This window comes from Bombina bombina, chromosome 6 (assembly GCF_027579735.1).
Source record: "Bombina bombina isolate aBomBom1 chromosome 6, aBomBom1.pri, whole genome shotgun sequence".
In the NCBI taxonomy this organism is placed as follows: domain Eukaryota; kingdom Metazoa; phylum Chordata; class Amphibia; order Anura; family Bombinatoridae; genus Bombina; species Bombina bombina.
Window position 1 is genome coordinate 378,598,158 of NC_069504.1, and position 24,286 is coordinate 378,622,443.

The 24,286-nt window shown below is 35.5% G+C and overlaps 1 protein-coding gene across 2 annotated transcripts in view; it reads right to left on the reverse strand.

Moving 5' to 3' along the window:
• Positions 1-2,465: 2,465 nt before the first annotated feature.
• The window catches only part of CPLX2 (complexin 2), a 574,901-nt gene continuing 553,080 nt past the window's right edge, over positions 2,466-24,286 (reverse strand). For both annotated transcript variants that reach the window (XM_053717084.1, XM_053717083.1), the window contains 2 exons: positions 10,993-11,168; positions 2,466-3,227 (listed from right to left, as the gene is read on the reverse strand). In XM_053717084.1, the coding sequence (XP_053573059.1) occupies positions 3,030-3,227; positions 10,993-11,168 (374 nt within the window). In that variant the 3' untranslated portion in view covers positions 2,466-3,029. The remainder of the gene's footprint in view (positions 3,228-10,992; positions 11,169-24,286) is intronic.

The following is a 24,286-nucleotide window of genomic DNA, read 5'->3' on the forward strand; positions in this document are numbered from 1 at the left end:
GATGCACTGCGTGTTATTTCCTGCTATTTAATCCTCCTATGCATTTTGCTTTTTATTTGTGTGTAAGTGGTTTCTCATGTTTGTTATACATTGTGGGATTGCTGGGGGATATATAGAAGTACAACAAAAAATGGCTGGTGTTAGGCGCAAAATCATTAAAACAGCAGAAAGCTTTAGGGAATGTACCTACAAACTACATTATTAAAGGAACTTTTATTTTAAACAACCATTAGTTCATATATTTTACACTTTGTTCTTTATAGACCAATGTTACCATGGCAGTGCATCTACCGTTCTAATCTGTACAATTAATATAAATAAAGAGAAATAAATATTTGATCTTATCCAGTGTTTATATTAAACACACACTATAAATGGGAGTTTCTTAAACATCCATACTAATAAGAAATGAATACTCCAGCAGCCTTAACAGTTGTATATATGTTATATTTGTCTTTAATAGAAAATGGGTGCATATTATCTTCTGTTCCTCCATCGGAAAGTAAAAGTGCCACAGCATATCAATAGTCCATTCACAATTTTAAAATTGTAAATATCTTGATTGCTTGCAGATTTCTTCCCCACAGAACCACTCAAGCACTGTGCAGGTAGATTTTTTTTTCAGTAATTCATTTATAGAACAGAATGGATTCATCTTATGAACACAAAACATATTTTACAAGACAGCAAGTAATGGTTTTATGGCTTAATCTCCTACAGAAGCACATGGGCTTCAATGACTAGTCACAGCTGGTCATTCTCAGTCATGTGACCTGGGCAGCTTTGTGTTTTCAGTATGATTACTGACAGAAGCATGCATGTATGAGACATGTATCATTTGATGCAAGAAAGTCAAATGTGAGCGGAAGGAACATACACATTTATATTAGTGGCAACATATAACATCTCATTGTACACATACACACACACACTGGACGCACATATATACATGTATACATATAATCTGTACATAGGTTTTTGTAAGGACTTTTTCAAAGCAATCCAGCTTTTTTCTTTATCTGTTAAAAAGCATAATTAAATATATAATGAAACATATATAATTTAAGGTTTTTTTTTTACTTTTCATTTTTACAGTATACTTTATTTTAACATATTAATTTAGTGTGAAAATTACATACAGCATTTCAGAGAAATATTGATATAAAAATGCTAGATTTTCATGTCAATATATAACAGCCCTTTACAAGCCCCTGCTGAAATGAGATTTTATTGTGCACTCTCTAATATTTAACTATAGCACTTCAAATTAGGCATCTACCAATAGGTGTTAAATATACTGCAGTGAATATTTGATTTATGACTATGTTGCTTTAATGGGACCTGTCTGTTTGCTTGCACCTAGATAAGCTAAAGTACAAGCTAGTGTGCGGCTTGCCTTTTGTTTTATGTCTAGGTTACATAATTCTTCCCTTTATCTATGCACTTACTGACTTTACCATCTTTGTTAACCAATGCCTGTATGCAAACCCTTCCTATTCTTGGAATGTGTCAGTATTATTAACCCTCAGTGGCTTTGGCTATTAATGCACAACAGAACTGTGCTATCTCTTTACTACAAAGTACAAAAAAAATAATAGTTAATTTGAATGTAAAGACAGTGTACAACATTGAAATATGCTACCATGCAGCAAAGTGCAGCATGTGTTGCGTGTATCTTAATCCACTATTTGGTCCATGAAAAAACATTCTTGTTACACTGAGAGGGGTGTCAAATAAAAAAGACAGACAGAGAAACAAGGACAAAGACATAAAGAGACAAAGCACTTTGGTTTGGTCACGAAAAAATAAATACATCTCATTTCCTTTAAAAACCTGCCCATCTTCAGTAAGGGTCAGGCTAGGAAGTGACAAACAGGGAGGGCTTATTGTAGCATACAGATGGCTGGATGTTTTGATACAAACAATTAATATATTCCTTAGGTCACAAATGTAAACATTAACATATTGGTGATCGTCACAAGTCTAAGACAGTGCTTGCAGTTTCCAGAAAAGGCATCAAACACTTGTATTTTTTCCTAAGCATGCAATCAGCATTACAGTCATAGAAATCTAAAAGAAAAGTCTCTTGGTCCATGTCAGAGTCCCTGTAAAGGGCTGCTCCCAGCCTCTTGACTCTTTCATTGCTAACAGACTCACAGTTTGCACCCAGTGTTTGCATTGCACCTTTGATTGCTTAATTGGGTATAAGAATGCAAACGAACACCTTTTTCTTTTATAAGACATTAAAAATTTCAGAAAGTCGGGAGGCAATTCACTGCAGGATCCATTAGCATTGGAGAGATACGGAAAGGCGAATAAAAAAGTGACAAAGAGCCCCAATGCACAGAGTACAAAACAGATGGAAACACACTGGGGCTTCGCCATATGTTTTTTACAACATATTCAAAGTTCTCAAACATCACACAGTGTGAATACTGCTGACAAAGTTCAGAGAGCAAAGCGGTAAATCATCATCTGAAGTCTGTTATTTTTTATCTCCCTGGACTGTACCCTTAAAGGGTTAGAGCTATTGTGTGTATACATCTTAGATTTCATTAACAAATTTACAGTGCTTTTGAGTAGTCAAGTTTTGGAATTTCTTATTATTTAGCAAATATGTGTAGGGCACAGCCATTACCCCATGCTCTTCTTCAGCTATAATCCCACCCAATACTGAGCTTTTTTTTTTAAAGCTCATAAAAAAGGGCTGGATCTGTAAACTTTTTTCTCTGCTGAAACTTGAGTTTTGAACAGCAGTGACAGAATTGGTCCAAGCAACATATTGTGAGGCAAATTATGGTCTAAAAAAGCTCAGTAACGAGCATAATTTGTGTTCATATGTGTGTGCCTGTATGTATTCATGTATGAATGCCGAGGTTTATGTATTTGTGCAGCTTCTTATTTAGACTCATTTGTGTTATCCATATGTGTGCTTTTATGTGTTTCTCTTAGTTAAGGATTTAACTGTTTTTTTCTTGTAGTTGAACATGGGTTTGGCTGGAGCAAAAGTCCCAAGTAGGTGCTTGTGGTTACTTTTTGAACATATCCTGCAGTGGCCCAGGGAGGTACTTGAGTACTGTGTCCAAAATACTTTCCTCATCTTCCTCATCATCATCACCACATCCAGCTGGAATAGCTTTCTTTGGGCGAGTCAAGCTGCCCTCACATGGTTGTTCCATTGCTGCTTTCTCTTCTGCCTCTTTTTCTTCCTTTTTCTTTAGGCCATACTGCAAGAAAAAAAAAGTGTTTAAGAAGGACACTAAAGTCAAGATCTAGGTCCACAAAACTGTTTAATTATACATAGTAAAACAGTTTAAAGCTTTGTGCAGGACCCAGAACAATTACTCTAACACATTTTATTTACAAAATGGCTTGATCTGTGTGCACACACAAACACATAATTATATACAGAGCCAAATACATACATATACACCATTTAGCCCTTACCAGTCCAACACCCTATCATATACCATATCCCTTTAAATCAATGTCACCACATTTATTTTAATTAAAAATCTCTATTTTACATTTCATATACAGTATATATATGTGTGTGTGAGTGAGCCATACTTTTTTTTTTAATATGTTACACATGTGCTTTGCTATGCCTTTATTCTAGCCCTAACACTTTACCTCAGGTCTCCAGGCGCAGTAAATTTGTCAGAGCTATTATGTGCGCAATAAATAATTTACCACTTTTAATACAAGTAATTATAGCGCACCTGCGCTATCCATTAAAAGCATAGGGCATGTTAAAAATGTCAGTCACGCTAAGATTCTCTGATAAATCTTCTGAACAAAGTCAAAACCAAACAGCATTAGGGACCTAAATCTCCCTCTAGGTAGTTATAGAAATAGTATTATTATTTTTCATATAAATTGAAATGTTAATCGTTTTCTTTAGTATCTTTCTAAGGAGAGTATCCATAGGGCTAGAGTTACTATCCCTGCAGGCATGGCGATTCATAAGTAGTGAACCTGTCCGCCTGTAGTCTCCAATGTAAAATGTGCAATGCCGTCCCCTTTTCCGGAGCTGCCAATTGCGCTAGAGAAGAGAATGTCAATCACCATGAATGAGTGAGTGTCGGGGGGGGGGTTGATCTCGCCATCTCTGAGGCGGTGAAGTGGAAAAAGAAGCAGTTTCTACTCTTTAAATATGTGTCAGCAGGCTCGCCTATGCGAATCTGCTCCACATAGCTGAAAAAGCTGCGAAGGCAGCTTAATAAATGTAGCCCATAAAATATTTTCACCCATAGATCTCTCAAAATTGATCCATAGCAGATATACACTTCTAATGCTAAAATATATGCACACATTATTGACAAAATATATAAAGATAGGACCATAAAGCTCTTCTAAGCTCTCCCAAATATTGATACAAAATATATCCCCAGCATATGAGTGCAGCCCTGAAGGAAATTAAAAAAAAAAACTGTCTCTTTGCAAACTCATTCTTTATTTGATAGGGTAGAATGTGAGAAGACCAATTTATTGTGGCATTTATCTTTCATCTCCCAGACAGGATATTTGTGTCCTTCTGCCCACCTTGTGATTAGCTGGGACATGTGCAGAGGGAATGAGCTGCCTCAGGGAGATGATAGAGAGTGATATGACTGGGTTCTTGAATATTAAGAGATCTACTGATAGCATTGAATTCTCTCCAGCCTCTTCAGGGACAAAAAAGACAGACAATTTTATAACTCATGTTTATTTATGAAAAGTGTAGGTATGTTTCTTGGATTAAAGTTTATTTAATCTGGCCACTGTCAAATAATATTAGGAATATCATGTATTTTGTCAAATTTGGAAGACAATATGGATTCTCATTCATATGTAAATACATTTCTTTTTCTTGAGGTAATTTTCGCTTCACTGGAATTTAATGTCGGTGCGATGACATGCAGTCACCATAGGCTTTTGCTTATATGTAAAAACAAATCTAGAAACAATGCACAATTTTTTTGTAAACTGTGAATAAAGTCAGTTAAGAACAGATGTATAGTGTGATACTTTTTTTTTTACATGCAAATATAAGGGTTAAACACTTGCTGTATAATACATAATAAGTAGAGAGGTATTGTGCTCCGGGGGGTTAATAAATTATTGAAAGACTAAACACAATGAACAGATTGCTTGCTGCCTTACAGGACACCACCGAACCATATGCACAAAACACATGAATCAGCAGAAAGGGAGAAATGGAATAAAAGTAACAGTTTCTATTCAGTGTAAGGTAAACTCTCAGATCATAGAGAGTAAGGGAAAATAATATGAACAAATATTAAAATATAAATAAAAGCATTAGCTAATTAAACATTGCCCGCAAGTGATAAGGGGTTTATCGCGGGTGTTTGCACTCGTCGGACTCACCGCTGGTATTACTAGTTGAAAGTAAATGGGATCGCTTGAGCGCAATCACGATTTACGCTAGAATGATTACCGCGACTTTAAAGCTCTGGTTAACTGTTTCACAAAACTAAAAAGTTACACAAAGCAGATATGAAATACACTACAAAGTATAGTTACACTCAATAATAACACTATCTAATAAAAATTATTTTAAAAAAAGGCTCAAAGATTTGCAGGCAGGCAAATGGCTTTAACATTGAGATACATACATATACATGTCTAAAGATGGATGGATATATATATATATATATATATATATATATATATATATATATATGTATTTATATGTGTATATATCTATTTACAGACATATATACACATATAAACACATAAATACATATGTACACATATATAGATATAGAAGTGCATTTAAGCCCTTTGCAGTTAAAGGGACATGAAACATAAAATTATTCTTTCATGATTTAGGTAGAAAATACAATTTTAAACTAATTTCCAGTTTACTTCTATTATCAAATTTGCTTCATTCTCTTTGTATCATTTGTTGAAGGGGCAGCAATGGACTACTGGTTTTCGAACTGAACACATGGGTGAGCCAATGACAATCGTGTATATATGCAGCCACCAATCAGTAGCTAGAACCTAGGTTTTTTGCAGCTCTTGAGCTTTCCTTGATAAACCTTTCAGCAAAGGATAACAAGAGAAGGATGCAAATTAAATAATAGTAGTACATTGGAAAGTTGTTTAAAAAAGTATGTTCAGTCTAAATCATGAATGCCTAATTATGACTTTACTGTGCCTTTAAGTAGATGAAAACATGTAAAATCATATTTATGCAGTATTCATATTTAATAAAGGTTTTAACTACGTATTTACTATAAATATTTCACATCCCAATGTTCTGCACATAGCAGCATATGTTCTAAGTATTTATAAATACAGTAGATATTCCGATATATGTATCTGTATATTTATACATATATATAATCATGTATATATATATATATATATATATATATATATATATATATGTATTTATGAATAAAAATAACATATTTTTCTATGTGAAGAACATTAGAATGTGAAATATTCATATTTTCATGTCTAGTTAACGCACATGGGAATAGGCAATCAGGTTTACGCAAGAGTGGGGTGTTAAGCTTTTTCCCCACTTTTTTTTCTCCATTGACTTCTATGGGGGAATACGTGAACAAGCACACAATATTCTAAGTTCAGCTTTTTGCAGTCTTTGGGTTAGCTAAAACAGTTTCCTTTCAACTCATATATTGAGCTCAACCTAAGGAGAGCAAAAAGCCTACTTTTAGAGCAATTAATGCTTAAGCAGGAGCTCCACTTGTAATCTGGCCATCTATGTTTACTGCTAGTCCGTGCTAAACCATACAACTAATTTTAGCTTCTCCGGTACTTTGTTTATTTATTAATTTTTGCATTTTTTCTGTAATCTCTACTCTACATTTTCCCACTGCTAAATTAGAAAAAGCACCAAAAGCCTTTTTATATCTAAGCCATTTAAAATGAATTTTTAAATATAATTTCCCTCCCTCTAGCTCGGTGTGCACAATGTCATCCTACATTCACTTTTTCCAGATGCCAGTTTAATTGGAGTTTTCCTACAAAGAATAGGTGAAACAGTGTAAACTATATAGTTTAACTTCCCTTCTAACTTTGACAAATTGGCTGCACAGTAATCTGTTCTGGGATTGGAGAGAAACTGAGGAGGAGATGCTGCAATTTTCAAGGTCACTTTCTACAAAATGGCAAGAAAAAAATAACAGAAGGGTCCATGGACCATTGATTTTGTCCCTTTTCACTGTCGGGAGACAAAGTAACAGAGAGATTTAGGAATTCATGATTTATTGATTCTGCCCCACCCCCTCAGTCAACAAAGAAGCAATGATGTATATGCTCCAGTAGAGTAGATCAATTCTACCAGAAACAACAATAAAATAGTCTGTGCTTATATATGTTGTCAATCGACATTGAGTATTTGTAGTTTTGTGGTACTAAATCACTTCTACTAGTGCTACAGTAAAGAATATGGTGTAGTGAGAAATTGTAATCTTATTAACTATAAATTGGTCATTGAAAATGGGAAATAAATAAAGTTGACTTGATAGGTTTGATGCCTTTATGGAGAGATTACTTAAACATTCCAATTAAATTTTTCCACAGTTCCCAGTTAACATAAACACAAGGAAGGAGAAATAATTTTACCAGTATATAAATATTTGATAAGACCCCATCTTAAATGTATAGTGGATATTTAAGTAAAAGTTCTCAAAAAGGGTAGGACATTACATGAATTCTAAAGAAGGGTAAAAACATTTAACATGTGACATTTTAAACTATGTTTCAGCAATTGCCAGAACCACTTTCTTGTACAAAATAAATAGCAAGTGTGATCACCTAAGGCTAAAGGAAAGGGTAGTTCCCTTGGAACAATGACCATTTTTTTTCACAGCATGGACAATCAACTGAAGCTTGATTCAGTATATACAAATTTTAGCTTGCATTGACACACAATTATGCTTATTCAGCAATATAAAGTCATCATTGGCGCAGGAATGAAAAAAATGTATAACAGTCATAAATGAGAGAAACCTGAAGATATTTTAATATTTGAAAAAGGATGGACAGATGGTCTTCGTTAGTTATGTTATCAACAGCTCCTTTTAGTTTTCAATGAGAAAAACAAATGTGTTTATCTTTCATTTGTGACGAGTCTTCAAAATAATTAAAGGAGTAATGAGCTTAAATAGATGCAAAGAGATATTACACCCTTCCCCCCTTTAAATGGATCCATCTCACTCTCTTTCTGACTGCCTACCAAGTGCAATGCCTACAATTTCATACACAGTAACATGTTTGATTTAAAATCTTTATTTGAGTCAGCTTTGAAATGGTGACAATAAATTGTGACTTTTCCTTATACAGAACTATTGTTTTTTTTTTGCATTTTACTCTGACCTGTGAACATGTCTAGGGAACGCTTTGATCCAGCTTCTTGCCAGCACAAGAAGATATACTTTAAATAGAAAGGATTGCAGCTTTGTATTATTACCAACTACTCCAGAAACACAGTAAATAACACCAACTAAGCTTATCATTTTTCAGTGGGGCTTTATTCTTTATGAATTCTGCAAGGGACCTCATAGACCTGGGTAAACATCTGATTTTTCAAACTAGTCTTTATGAATCTGAGCAAAAATCCATTCTTCATTCAATATATATATATATATATATATATATATATATATATATATATATATATATATATATATATATATATATATATATATATATATATATATATATTTTACCAGCAAAGGTAAGAAAATAAATCTGTAAAGGATTAAAAGGACCTGTAGTAAAATCAAACCAAACTATTATTCTTCAGCTGACTTTCCAGTGGCCTCAGTTCTGGAAACAGCTTCTAGCTTCCAGACAGGTAGAGGCATTTCAAAATGAAGTATCATAATAAATATCTAGACTAGAGCAATATACTAAGCAAGCTCACACCTAGGGAATTCTTTATTCTGCTATATGTACAGTAACCAGTGGGAATACATTAATGCTAAGTGATAAAACAAACAACCTGTAATATCTGCCATAGTGTGAGCGAGGTGTCAATATCAGTAATGTAAGCTTTGCTATATGGCATTGGATTTTTTTTACTGTGTTTATAGAAAGTGTCAGAAGAACATGATATTTCACTCAGCCACTGGTTCACTCAGCCACTGGAACGTTCTGCTAAGGAAACACAAATGCTTTCGATCTTTTTAATCCTAACATTCACAGTGTGCCATTCAAACTGGCCTGTTTTTATGATTATTTGGATAATAAAGCTTTAACAGCATTGCTTTTACCACATTATTATTTACTAATAGACCAAGTTGAATACTATCTTTAAAGGGACATACAAGTCAGAATAAAAGTTTCATGATTCATACAGAGTTTGCGGGTCACAAAAAAACCCATTGTATTCTATTCTGAACTTTATGTCTTTCATTTGGTATACTTTGTTTAAAATTAGCTTATTTCCATTACCTACGCATGTAGGCGTAGGAGCATGTCTATATATTGAGTATTATATATACACACAACATTGTTATATAAATTGCTGCCAACTTTGCTGCCTTAAAGTTCTCAAGAAATGTGCATGCTCCTGATCTAAATAGGTGCTCACGGAAAGGAGCTAAGAGTTACCAAAGTATAAGAACAGAAAGAGGTAGACTTAATAATAGAAGTACATTGGAATGTGTTAAAAAAGAAAATTGTACCGCGTGTATTACAAGTTGAAAGTAAAAAGTTTTTGCTTGTGCGATATTCCGACGCGTGCAAAAACCAAACTTACAATATCACAATTGCGTTAATGTGTTCCCCATAGACTTCAATGGAGCAAAAAAGTGGAAAAAGCCTAACACCCTACACGTACACAAACCTGATTGTATTTTCTCAAGTGCGCTATCCCAACTTGAAATACATATTTCTACATATATCTGATGTTTTTTGGTAAAATATATATCTATACCTATAAATATAGATGATTATGTATAGGTATAGATATATACAGATATACGTATATAGGAATATCTATTTAAAAATACAAAGAACATATTTGCGAAGAATATTGGAATGTGAAATATTTACAGCAAATAAATGAATACTTAGGGGCCGATTTATTAAGGGCCGAATGTACCTGTGTCTTACAGGAGTTAAGAAGCAGTGGTCTTAAGACCGCTGCTCCTTAACTTGTCCGCCACCTCTGAGGCTGTGGACATCAATCCGCCCGATCACATACGATTGGGTTGATTGACACCCCCTGCTAGTGGCCAATTGGCCACAAATCTGCAGGGGGCAGTATTGCACAATGATGCTTCTGCAATGATAAATGCCGACAGCGTATTTATTGATGTCTGGCGGACATGATTCGCTATAGTGGATCATGTCCGCCATACATATGATAAATCTGCCCCATAATATAAATATTGCATAACAATGATTTTACATGTTTTCAGCTACTTAACTGCATTACACCTGCAAGAGTCCCCTAATAATTCACCAGTAACAGTTAGTACTCCACTAGTAATATGGCCATAAATACATTCCATCCATATCATTCTAATTATGGGTGGTGCCATTGTGTATATATATATATATATATATATATATATATATATATATACATATATACATATATATATACATACACACACACAGACACACTTAGTATGAAAATCAGCTTTATATACTGCATTTTGTCTCTCTTTTTCCCATATTAAATTCTTTAGGATGTGATAGATCTCAGTTGTGTGTAATAAGATAAATGTGAATTGCTAAAACCAATGATATGGATAAGGTATGATTTTTGTCATGTGTAAAGATAAAAAGATCTTTAATAATAACATTTGTTAAATATCTAATTGTCTGAAGTCTGCACAAGACTAATGCTAGCGTTTTACTCTTAACACCTCTCCTCAAATAATGATAAAGTAAAATAAAAAAAATAAAAAAAAAATAATATCCTCCAAAGCCTTTATTAATGAATTTTGGAGAAAATGTGTTCTATAATGCATGAGCCATGTTAATAATAAATAGTAGCACCTTGTCTCGTATTTGTTGTCTGACTTTTTCTCGTTCTGCCTCCATCCTGGCGTGCTTGGCTTTGCGCTCCTCCTCTTGCTGGCGTAGAGCTTCCTGTCGCTCCTCCTCCTTTTTCTGGGCATCTGGATCTTTTTCTTCTTCACCACCTAGCATCTTCCCCATGTCCTTTGTTGCCCCTAGAAACAACGTAACATACTACATAATTATAGGAATTACATAGTGGTAAAACAAAAGACAACACCAATAAAAGGTAGCTTAAAGGGAGACAAACCCCAAAATGTTTCTCTTTCTTTATTCAGATAGAGCATATACTTTTAAACAACTTTCCAGTTTACTACTATTATCTAATTTGCTTTATTCTCTTGTTATCCTTTGTTGATGAAACAGCAATGCACATTGGTAAGCCAATAACATGAGTCATTTATGTGCAGCCACCAATCAGCAGCTCCTGAGCCTATCTAGATCTGATTTTCAAGAAAGAATACCAAAAAAACAAAACACATTAGATGATAGAAATACATTGGGAAGTTGTTTAAAATCGCAAGCTCTATCTGATTTATAAAAGAAAATATTTGGGTTTCATGTTCCTTTAATCAGCATAAAAGAATTCAGTTAAAAGGACAGTAAAGTCAAAATTAAACATTCATGATTTAGATAGAGCCTTAAAGTTGTTTAAAATGTCATGCTCTATACAATCTATTTAATTTTCATTTTGACATTAATGTCCCTTTAAAATATAAATGTGCTGAAAAATATATTGTGAAATTTAAAGATACTGTAATTAGTAAATCCCTTCGCATTAACATGAAAAGAGATTCTGTACGCTTTTCCAAAATTATGGTTTGCCCAGAAAAAAACAATAAGCTAAAGTTATATCAAATGCAATTTTTTTGCCTTGAAAATATATTTAATAATAAAGGTCAGTTATGGGTTTATAAAATTAGACATTTTTTTTGTGTGCTTCTAATCTAAAAAAAAAAATCTATGCCTAATAGACAAATATATTTTCATTCATTGGGGCCAAATTATTAAGGGCCAAATGGCCCCTGATCCCCCTGTTTCCGCACGAGCCTTCAGGCTCGCCGGAAACCACAGTTAAGCATCCATCTTAAGACCACTGCTCCTTAACTGGCCACCGCCTCTAAGCAGCGGACAGCAATCAACCCGATAAGATACGATCGGGCTAATTGACACCCCCTGCTAGTGGCCAATCTGCAGGGAGCGGCATTGCACAAGCAGTTAACCAGAACTGCTTGTGCAATGCTAAATGCTGACAGTGTATGCTGTCGGCATGCAGTGATGTCTGTCGGACATGATCCGCTGATCAGATCATGCTGGACAGACATTTAATAAATTGGCCCCATTATGTTGACGATATTTATAATTTTAATGTTGATACAAATTTAGTAGGTAAAGAAATAACACTGTATATTGCACATGGAAAGATAAATATTAATAGTTATTTCATTCTGGAAATGTGACTGACCCGTAGTGCATTAAAGTCACCAATATCAGTATCACAGTTGTAAAGCAAGTACAAAGCATGACATCCAACCCTTGCTAATTAAGTGCCAAATTAACGGCTAGATTACGAGTCTTGCGTTATGAGTAAAAAAGCAGCGTTAAGGCTCATAATGCTGCTTTTTTACTACCGCTGTTATTACGAGTCTTGCAGATTTAGGGGCACTGCACACTTTTTTGGCCTTACTGCAAATCAACTTATGCAATTTGCATATAGTCCATTTTCAATGGGACTTCCATAGCGCCGGTATTACAAGCTTGTCCTGGGAGGCCAAAAAGTGAGCGGTACAGCCTATCCCGTCAAGATTAGTAACGCATTCTAAAGTCAGTAGTTATGAGTTTTACACTACAACGCTGTAGCATAAAACTCATAACTAAAGTGCTAAAAAGTACACTTACACCCATAAACTACCTATTAACACCTAAACCGAGGCCCACCCGCATTGCAAACACTAATATAAAAATATTAACCCCTAATCTGCCGCTCCGGACATCGCCGCCACTATAATAAATATATTAACCCCTAAACTGCCGCACTCCCGCATCGCGAACACTAGTTAAATATTATTAACCCCTAATCTGCCGTCCCTAACATCGCCAACACCTACATTATACTTATTAACCCCTAATCTGCCGTCCCCAACGTCGCCGCCACTATATTAAATGTATTAACCCCTAAATCTAAGTCTAACCCAAACCCTTACACCCCCTAACAAATTTAATTTAAATAAATCTAAAGAAAATAACTATAATTACCTAAATTATTCCTATTTAAAACTAAATACTTACCTATAAAATAAACCCTAAGCTAGCTACAATATAACTAATAGTTACATTGTATCTAGCTTAGGGTTTATTTTTATTTTACAGGCAAGTTTGTATTAATTTTAACTAGGTAGAATAGTTACTAAATAGTTATTAACTATTTACTAACTACCTAGATAAAATAATTACAAATTGACCTGTAAAATAAAACCTAACCTGTTTTACACTAACACCTAATCTAACTCTACAATTAAATAAATTCCCTAAATTAAATACAATTAACTAAATTCATTACAATTAGCTAAATTACAAAAAAAAACAAACACTAAATTACAGAAAATAAAAAACAAATTAACAGATCTTTAAACTAATTACACATAATCTAATAGCCCTATCAAAATAAAAAAGCCCCCCCCAAAATTATAAAAAAACCCTAGCCTACACTAAACTACGAATAGCCCTTATAAGGGCCTTTTGCGGGGCATTGCCCCAAAGTAATCAGCTCTTTTACCTGAAAAAAAATACAAACACCTCCCCCAACAGTAAAACCCACCACCCACACAACCAACCCCCCAAATAAAACCCTAACTAAAAAAAAACTAAGCTCCCCATTGCCCTGAAAAGGGCATTTGTATGGGAATTGCCCTTAAAAGGGCATTTAGCTCTATTGCAGCCCAAACCCTAACCTAAAAATAAAACCCACCCAATAAACCCTTAAAAAAAAACAACAACTACCCCTGAAGATCCACTTACAGTTTTGAAGACCGGACATCCATCCTCAACGAAGCCGGGAGAAGTCCTCATTGAAGCGGCAAGAAGTCCTCAACGAAGCCGGGAGAAGTCTTCATCCAAGCCGGGAGAAGTGGTCCTCCAGACGGGTAGAAGTCTTCATCCAGACGGCGCGGAGCGGGTCCATCTTCAAGACATCAGGCGCGGAGCATCCTCTTCCAACGAAGTCTTCTTCCAGAATGAATTTCTCTTTAAGTGACGTCATTCAAGATGACGTCCCTTAGATTCCGATTGGCTGATAGAATTCTGAAAAAATCCTATTGGCTGATCCAATCAGCCAATAGGATTGAGCTCGCATTCTATTGGCTGTTCCAATCAGCTCAATCCTATTAGCTGATTGGATCAACCTTAATTCCGATTGGCTGATAGTATTCTTTCAGCCAATCGGAATCTAAGGGACGCCATCTTGGATGATGTCATTTAAAGGAACCTTCATTGTAGAAGCTGTCAATTAAAGAGGATGCTCCACGCTGGATGTCTTGAAGATGGAGCTGTTCCGCGTCGGAAGAATGAAGATAGAAGATGCCATCTGGGTGAAGACTTCTGCCCGTCTGGAGGACCACTCCTGCCGGCTTGGATGAAGACTTCTCACGGCTTCGTTGAGGACTTTTTTCCACTTGGATGAAGACTTCTCCCGGCTTCGTTGAGGAAGGATGTCGGGTCTTCAAAACTGTGTGGATCTTCGGGGGTTAGTGTTAGGGTTTTTTAAGGGTGTATTGGTTTGGTTTTATTTTTAGATTAGGGGTTTGGGCTGTAATAGAGCTAAATGCCATTTTCAGGGCTATGGGGAGCTTAGGTTTTTTTAGTTAGGCTTTTGGGGGGTTGGTTGTGTGGGTGGTGGGTTTTACTGTTGGGGTGGTTGTATTTTTTGACAGGTAAAAGATGATTTCTTTTGGGCAATGCCCCGCAAAAGGCCCTTTTAAGGGCTATTGGTAGTTTAGGCTAGGATTTTTTTTATTTTGGGGGGCTTTTTTATTTTGATAGAGCTATTAGATTAGGTGTAATTAGTTTAAACATCTTGTAATTTGTTTTTTTATTTTCTGTAATTTAGTGTTTTTGTTGTTGTAATTTAGCTAATTGTATTGAATGCAGTTAATTGCATATAATTTAGGGAATTTATTTAATTGTATGGTTAGGTTAGGTGTTAGTGTAAGACAGGTTAGGTTTTATTTTACAGGTCAATTTGTATTTATTTTAGCTAGGTAGTTAGTAAATAGTTAATAACTATTTAGTAACTATTCTACCTAGTTAAAATAAATACAAACTTGCCTGTAAAATAAAAACAAACCCTAAACTAGATACAATGTAACTATTAGTTATATTGTAGCTAGCTTAGGGTTTATTTTATAGGTAAGTATTTAGTTTTAAATAGGAATTATTTAGTTATTAATAGTAAGTTTTATTTAGATTTATTTTAATTATATTTAAGTTAGGGGGTGTTAGGGTTAGGCTTAGGTTTAGGGGTTAATAAATTTAGTATAGTGGCGGCGATGTTGGGGGCAGCAGATTAGGGGTTAATAAATGAAGGTAGGTGGCGGCGATGTTAGGGGCGTCAGATTAGGGGTTAATATGTTTATTATAGTGGCGGTGATGTCCGGAGCAGCAGATTAGGAGTTAATAAGTGTAAGATTATTGGTGTTTAGACTTGGGGTTTATGTTAGGTGTAAACATAAATTTAGTTTCCCCATAGGAATCAATGAGGCTGCGTTACGGAGCTTTAAGCTGCTTTATTGCAGGTGTTAGGCTTTTTTTTTAGCCGGCTCTCCCCATTGATGTCTATGGGGAAACCGTGCACGAGCACGTACAACCAGCTCACCGCTGACTTAAAGGGACACTGAACCCAATTTTTTTCTTTCGTGATTTAGATAGAGCAAGCAATTTTAAGCAACTTTCTAATTTACTCCTATTATCAATTTTTCTTCATTCTCTTGCTATCTTTATTTGAAAAAGAAGGCATCTAGACTTTTTTGGGGGTTCAGAACTCTGGACAGCAGTTTTTGATTGGTGGATGAATTTATCCACCAATCTGCAAGGCAACCTAGGTTGTTCACCAAAAATGGGCCGGCATCTAAACTTACATTCTTGCATTTCAAATAAAGATACCAAGAGAATGAAGAAAAATTGATAATAGGAGTACATTAGAAAGTTGCTTAAAATGTCATGCTCTATCTGAATCTCGAAAGAAAAAATTTGGGTACAGTGTCCCTTTAAGCAGTGCTGGTATTGGAGTGCGGTATGGAGAACAATTTTGCTCTACGCTCACTTCTTGCCTTTTAACGCCGGGTTTGTAAAAACCTGTAATACCAGCGCTGTAGGAAAGTGAGCGGTGACAATAACGTGCAAGTTAGCAACGCACAGCTTATAACTCAAAACTCGTAAACTAGCCGTAAGAGAGGAGCGCTATTTAGCTCTTTTGCTAGAGCGCCAATTGCGCTCAAAGTAAACTTTTAGCGTGCTTGTTTACGCTTTTATTAAAAGTTGAAAGTAAAAAGTTATGCTGCTCGAACTACCCCGACACGCTTACTTCTAGCGCAATTAGAATATCGCACACACAATAACGTATTCCCCTAGAAGTCAATGAAGTAAAAAATGTGGAACACAACCTACTCGCGCGCTAACCCAAACTCATGTTCTCAAGGACGCTAACCCAACATGAAGAGATCTCAATGCTAAAGCCTGCCTTTTTTTCTTATACCTGAGCACTTTTCTAAAATTTAAATTTTTATTAGGTGGTGTTATTATGAGTGCAACTTTACTTTGTAATGTATTTTTGGTGTGTTTTGTGAGACTTTTTGTTTCGCAAACAGTTAACCACAGCTCTGAGTAAGAGCTAACCAATAGCGTTAACTTGAATTGCGTTAAAACGATATTGTTTACTTTCAAATTGTAAAACAAGCCCAATTTAACCTGTGCGCAAACTATCTCTATCGCTTGCGCAAACATTTGCGCTCCACTCGTAATCTAGCCTTATACTGGTTAAAAACTGTTAAGATATATTTCAAGTTTAGGTCTCACTGAACTGGATGCCAACAATAAAATATATATGATTATTTAACTCTAACTACTCTCATACCTTAAGTTCTTTTAAAAGTATCTTGCCATCTGAAATGGAAAACTCCTGTACTGGCTTGAGTTCAAAGCTAGGACCTCTACTATGTAAACCATCATACAGCAGGTCTGTTAAGGAAGGGTACATTGTACCAGATGAAAATATCCACCATCAATTTTCACAATAGAGATTTTAGTTTGTTTTTACATTTTTTTAAGGTGGAAAAATCATCACAATTGCAAGCAATACACGTTACTTGTAGCTGGGACCCCAACTTCAGTCCAAATACATGCACAGCTCCACTAAATCTTAATGGCCACATGGGTAATGTTTTGCAAGAAAAGAAACTCTAAAATACCTTATTATGACCTTTCCAATCCATTGCCTGTGGATTAGGCACAATATACCATCGGTTTTGTAAATCTTCGTACTGATAAATTCCAATAGGATCAGTATGGTTGAGTGTGTATAAGAAATAAACATAGTAAACCATTCAGACACAAATCCATATATGGTGTCTGAGACAAGAGGAACTTGCCAAGTTTATAATGTATTGAGAAATTCTTAGCTGCCGACATGAAGCTGGAACGGATGCAGCTTTCTAACAATGCCTAGAGCGTTCAGCAAACTCTTGCAGTGCCAAAGCCCCACAGTGCTTTGCTTTTTTTCTCTCTATAGCCAGCTCCATACAATTCAAGTATAATAACTCATATAACCACCCGCAAACTAACTAAAAGTAAACAATGTTCTTTTCCTACTGAATCCTTGAATTAGACCATTTACGAAGATGGTAATTGTGTCAGGTTCATGGTGTTAACATAATGGTCCTTACTGAATGCCTTTTGATTGAAAATGCAGTTCAGTTAATTTTTTCAATGACGCCTGAGTACTCCAAATAGGCAAGTGAACCTTTTAAATTCAGGCTCCATCATTACTATAAAACACCACATATTGAAACAGAAGAAAGTACATCTGAAGGACATGGGATTAATGTTTCTGTTGCATACAATTTAAATATAGTAGCTAAAATATTTTATTCAAGTAGTTTGTAACCTTGGTGTGATTTTCATTCTTTTGAAAATACCTGGCGGTGAACCATACTTACTAGGGCAGCATCAACAGCTGATGCACTGATAAAAAATCATTGTCCCTAAAGTTGTAATATTTTAAAGAAAATTAAGGAGAAATGAATATCCACAAGCATATACACAAAATCCAACATCACAAATAACATTGCTAAGCATAGATTTGATGCATATGTATACAGTGTAGAGTTCTCAACCATCTGGCTTTCATCGGGATGAATACTGTTTGAGACTTCATTCCCACTGTTCCTTTTCCCCTTATTTATCTCCCAGTTTCATAAAATAAAACTGGGATCAACTAAAAACACAAAGAGACAGCTGGGGGAACCTAAGGAGATTCTTGGAATTCCTACAAACTTTTCTGGTCCCAAAAATGGACATCCTTGTCCCGGCATAAATAATGTCTACCCCTTTACACTTGACTGCAAAAACTACATCTCATCTTACAACTGCACCTCTAACTACACAACTTACCCTGCTCTGTAAACCATTTGAAAAGCTGCACCTCTAACTACAGAACTTACCCTGCTCTGGAAGCACTAGCCCTCCAATCCTCCCTCCACCACCCTCCCTGGTGTTAACCTTAATATATACACACCTCCTAACAGCAATTAGGTGCAGCTGTCACTAATAATCCAGGATAGAAACACTACTTCATTCTCACAGCCTCTGTACTGACACTTAACCACATCGTGTTACTCTTTTCCAATCCTCATTTGCCCACTCACCACCCACTTTTTCTTATTGTTTGCTTACATCACTACTCACTCTCAGTTTACCCTGCCTTATATCAGACATATTTCCCTTCTCCTTGCCTTCTGTGTCCATTCCCTCTCCTTTGGATTGTAAGCTTGAGAGCCTCTCTACCTGTAGGCCACTTTGTATTTAAAGTGAACTACTACTGATTGTGCTCAAGGGCAGGGCATTCCTCTCCTTTTGTATAACTCATTTATTGCACCTACAACTGTAATGTACCCCAATACTGTACTTGCTTGTTTGTGTATGTAATGCATCCTTCTAATGTTTTATTATTACTTGTATAGCGCTGCGTAATCTGCTGGCGCTTTATAAACACCTGATAATAATAATAATTCTAAACTCCTAGCCAGAGGTATTATAATACAATAAATAATTACATGTTAAGCAAACATATATTTATTTATTTTTAGTCTATGTGACATCTAAATGAGAGGCCTCATAGGTATGGATATATTAGTGCTAGAGAAATAAACACATTTTCTGGATCCATTTAATTTTATTACTCTAAATCTAATGTATATAATAGGTGAAAAAATACACCATGTTGACATAAGCCACGTGATATCTTGATTGATACCTGGGTGTTCATATAAAACATGAGGTTGAATAACAGATTACAATAACTAGTAAATCAGCTTAACTATCTCAGAGCACAATTGGATTTTCTATCTCAGATCACATCTACCAAAACTGAAATTACATTTATGGCAATCTGGCTTGTGTACATGAAATGTTTGTTCTAGCAAACAACTAATTTGCTTATTTATATACAAATTGCTATGAATATTACTAGGTAGTGATTGTACCTGTCAAGACTGTAACTGCAAGAACTGACAAGAAAACATTTTAAGATGACTGCTCCTGACACTTTCAAAATTAGTATTTTGTAGAACCTGATAAAAACTGGTCAAAATGGATTTTTGAAGAGGTAAAAGGTCTTTAAAGGGACATAAAAACCAAAATTGTTTCTTTCATGATTCTGAAAGAGCATACAATTTTAAACAACTTTCCAATTTAAAACTATTATCAAATTGTCTTTGTTTTCTTGTTATCCTTTGTTGAAAAGCAGGAAGGTAAGCACTGCAGCACTATATAGCAGCAGTTTTGCAACAATGTTATACGTAAGCAGGAGCACTAGATGCAGTACTATTTCCTGTCATGTAGTGCTTCAGACATGTCCACGTTACCTACCTAGGTATCTCTTCAAGAATAACATGAGAACGTAGCAAATTTGCTAATAGAAGGCAATTAGATTTTTTTTTAAAACATATTCTCTATCACCTAGATTACGAGTTTTGCGTTCGTGTTTTAAAGCTCAAAAGATGGCCAATTCAGCATTAAAACAGCAACGCAGCCATTACGAGTCTTGTCGGTATAGCTATACCGCAAGCATGTTAGCCTGTAAAACAACGTCAGTCCCGAACTCAAGAAAATTAGTTTTTGCATGGGATTTCCATAGAGCTGTCATTACAAGTTTTGCGGTGAGGCTAAAAAGCTTGCATTGCAGCCTATACCGACACGATCCATTTCGCAATCTGAGAGCAGTAGTTATGAGTTTTACGCAACAAAACTGTTACACAAAAATCATAACTAAACTGTTACAAAGTAAACTCACAGCCATAAACTACCTATTAACCCCTAAACCGAGGCCCTCCCAAATCGCAAACACTATTTTAAAGTTATTAACCCCTAATCTGCTGCTCCCAACATCGCCGCCACTAATAAAATTTAATAACCCCTATTCCGCCGCACCCCGACATCGTCGCCACTATACTAAAGTTATTAACCCCTATTCCCCGCACCCCAACATCGCCCACACTGTAATAAAGATATTAACCCCTAAACCTCTGGCCTCCCACATCACTACTACTCGTTTCACACCCTCTATGGCGCAAAACTTGTAATCTAGGTGTATATGAAAAATGAAAGAACAATTTCAGGTTTTTATGTCCCCTTTTGTGCAGTATGTTTTCTAATACATTGGGGAAGTGTTCCTAAGTGGTCTAAAAGTCATGTTTATATAGTCATCGTAAAACCAGGTTGTAATTTCTCAGGAAGTTAGGTACCCAGTGTACTACTATTTAATCCTTTTGTATACTTCAGTAAAGAAACATTTTTTTCTTTTTCCTCGCAAGATTTTCTCCTTGGATTGGATTTTCTCCCATTTTTTCTGTGACATGAGGGGCCACAGAATAAACTGGTAATATTTGATTAAAGGGACAGTCTACATCAGAATTTGTATTGTTTTAAAAGATAGATAATACCTTAATTAACCATTCCCCAGTTTTGCATAACCAACACAGTTATAATAATACACGTTTTACCTCTGTGATTACCTTGTACCAAAGCCTCTGCAGACTGCCTCCTTATTTCAGTTCTTTTGACAGACATGCATTTTAGCCAATCAGTGCTGACTTCACGTTCATTAGCACAATGTTATCTATATGACACAAATAAAGCATGTAATTTTAAACAACTTTCCAATTTACTTATATTATCTAATTTTATTTCTTCTTTTAGTATTCTTTGTTGAAAAGCATACCTAGACAGGCTCAGTAGCTGGGAGCTAGCTGCTTATTGGTGGTTGGCAAGGTTGCACATATATGCCTCCTGTCATTGGCTTACCAATGTGTTCAGGTAGCTCCCAGTAGTGTATTCCCGATCCTTCAATAAACTATACCACAAGAATGAAGCAAAATGTATAATAGATGTAAATTGGAAAGTTATTTTAAATTGTACGCTCTATCACTGAGATTACAAGTGTTGTGCTAACTGCAACGCAAGTGCGGTATGTTTTTTTTTTAGGCTCCCGCAAGCGTTTTCAGCCTCGCTAGCCTCACTAGTACTTATGGAATTAAATAAAAAACAATTGCGGGAGCCTAAAGAAAAACCATACCGCAATTGCGCTGGAGTTACGCAACACTTGTAATCTAGACGTATCTGAATAATGGAAAAAAATGTTGGGTTTCATGTCCCTTAAAGTGAATGCCGCACTCCAGGAAAAAGGATATATGGATTATTTTTACAACTATTCCCTAGTGAACTTGTCCACATTACAGGAGGCAAATCCCCAAAAAGCTGGTGTGGGAATCACAGAACCTGTTAATGATAACAAAGCCTCAGTGAGTATATTTCTATTTACAAAGTCTCCATATATCAGGTATGACTAAGGGCATCAGAAAGTAATTTCTGTCGCTCATATTCAAGGTTGTGCAATGAAAACATGAACTAATTTAAAATCACTTTCAGGTACTGATACTTGTTAACTATCTGGAAACCTAACTGACTGAAGCTTTTCTAAACAAATTAATAATGTGCAGTTTATGATGATAAATGGCTAGCATTACACCATTTGTTTAGCCATAACATGGATTAGCAATAGGTAAATGGGTTGAACTAGATTTATTAAAAAGGTCATGGAATATGTTGTAATTTTTTTTTCTAAGAGGCCTCAATGTCAGTTTTACAAGAAGCCTCTATAAAACAGGTGTAGTTAAAGGTACAGTCTACACCCATATTAACGTTAGATAAAAGTTCTGATTGTTCTAACTCACCCCCTCTACCGTAACCAGTCTGCTTCACAAACAGAGTTATTCCTAATCCAAACTCTGATTATAATCGTTATAAATGACAGACCAGCTCCGCCTATTAACTTCATCATAGACTCTCTCCCTTGAAAAGCTCCAATCAAAATTAGATCACCAATGAAAAAATGGACTTCCTCTACATCACTTCTGTTTATATAGGAGCATGTGTGTTTACACGTTAATGACGTAGGTGGTTGAAAGTGAATGAGTATGAGATCCAAAGAGAAGGGGAGTTCAAGGTAGGAGGATAAGGGAATGGGTGGAGTTTGTCAGCCATTTTTAACGACTCGAATCAAAGTTTGGATTTCGGAGATCTCTGTTTGTAAAGCAGACTCATTAGCGTAGAGGGGGTGAGCTAGGAAAATCTGAACACGATCTAAGGTATAGGCTAATGTTAAAACGGGTGTAGACTGTCCTTTTAAGGACTGAAGTAACATTACATTTGAAAACAGCATATTATGTAGGGTACACCCATTCAAAAAGAATTTATAGCAGACTGGAATCTAAGGCTTAAAAGGGACAGTACACTGTAATTTTTTTTTTCCATAAATGTATTTTAAATGACTTGTTATACCAACTGCAGAGTATAAAATATTTGAGAAATTGCATTTTCAGGTTTATTTGTGCTTTGAAACCACAGCCTATTACAATGGGTTGAGTTTCAGGTAATATCATATATCATTATGTTATCACTTTGTGTACACAAACTTGCTTCCTTTTCTTATATTTGTCTGGAAAACTAAAGCTCAATACATAGAGAGGACAATGGAAAATTATAATTTTATTACTTAACTATCATGCCCCCCACTGAGGGTGTAATCTCTTCTGCTGGCGGTGTTTACTTAGGCTTGTCAATAGCGTATAAGCCAGTATCAAAACTTTCAGTATAGGTTGGGAAACCACAAGCTAAATCAGCTATTTCAAATGCTGAAATATGAGTAAAGGAGCTACTTGCAACCAATTTAATACACTCTAGCAGGTAAAAAGGATCATTGGGAATAATTTAAAGGGGAGAAAGTTTTTGGGTGAACTGTCCCTAAATAGCAGCTGTTTTGATGCATTCTTTAGATAACCAGCTGATGTTAAATTAAACTGAATGAATTGCTTAGATTAAAGGGACACTAAATTTGTCACAATGTGAGTAGTACAGCCAATCAATAGATGTACCACCCACCTCATTGCACAATACTAGAGTATACAGAGTAGAGCAGCTGCATCCATCACTCAAGGCTTGATGATCTATAGCTCTCCGCTCAGGTGAGATGATCTAAAATGATCCACCAGCACTGTGAAATCCCTAATGAAATTCTTAAAAGGCAGATTTTGCTATACTTCTACAAGAGGGTGCTCCCTGCATTTCTGTATGTGAAGGAGAGACACACCCAGTGCAATATAGCACTGCATGACATGAAAGTTCTGCTACATTTACACTTTTCGTTTTGTATTTTATATTACTTTACACTTCCGATTAAGTTTTATTACATTTAAACTTTGAACTTTCTAGTTTGTATTTTATTGTTATACAGCAGTGTATTTAAGATTGCGATTTTACAAATTCTGGTTATGCTTTCACAGTTTCTGTGTGACCCTGACAAATACTTTGCTGATTTATGCGTATCTTTTACAAATTACATTGCCCTTCGTATTTCTTTGGAAAAAACTGACAGTTTCAGTTTCTCAGAGAGCTTCAAAACTTTCTATGGGCCCAATAAACAAATATTCTCTAGTTTGGAGAGAAA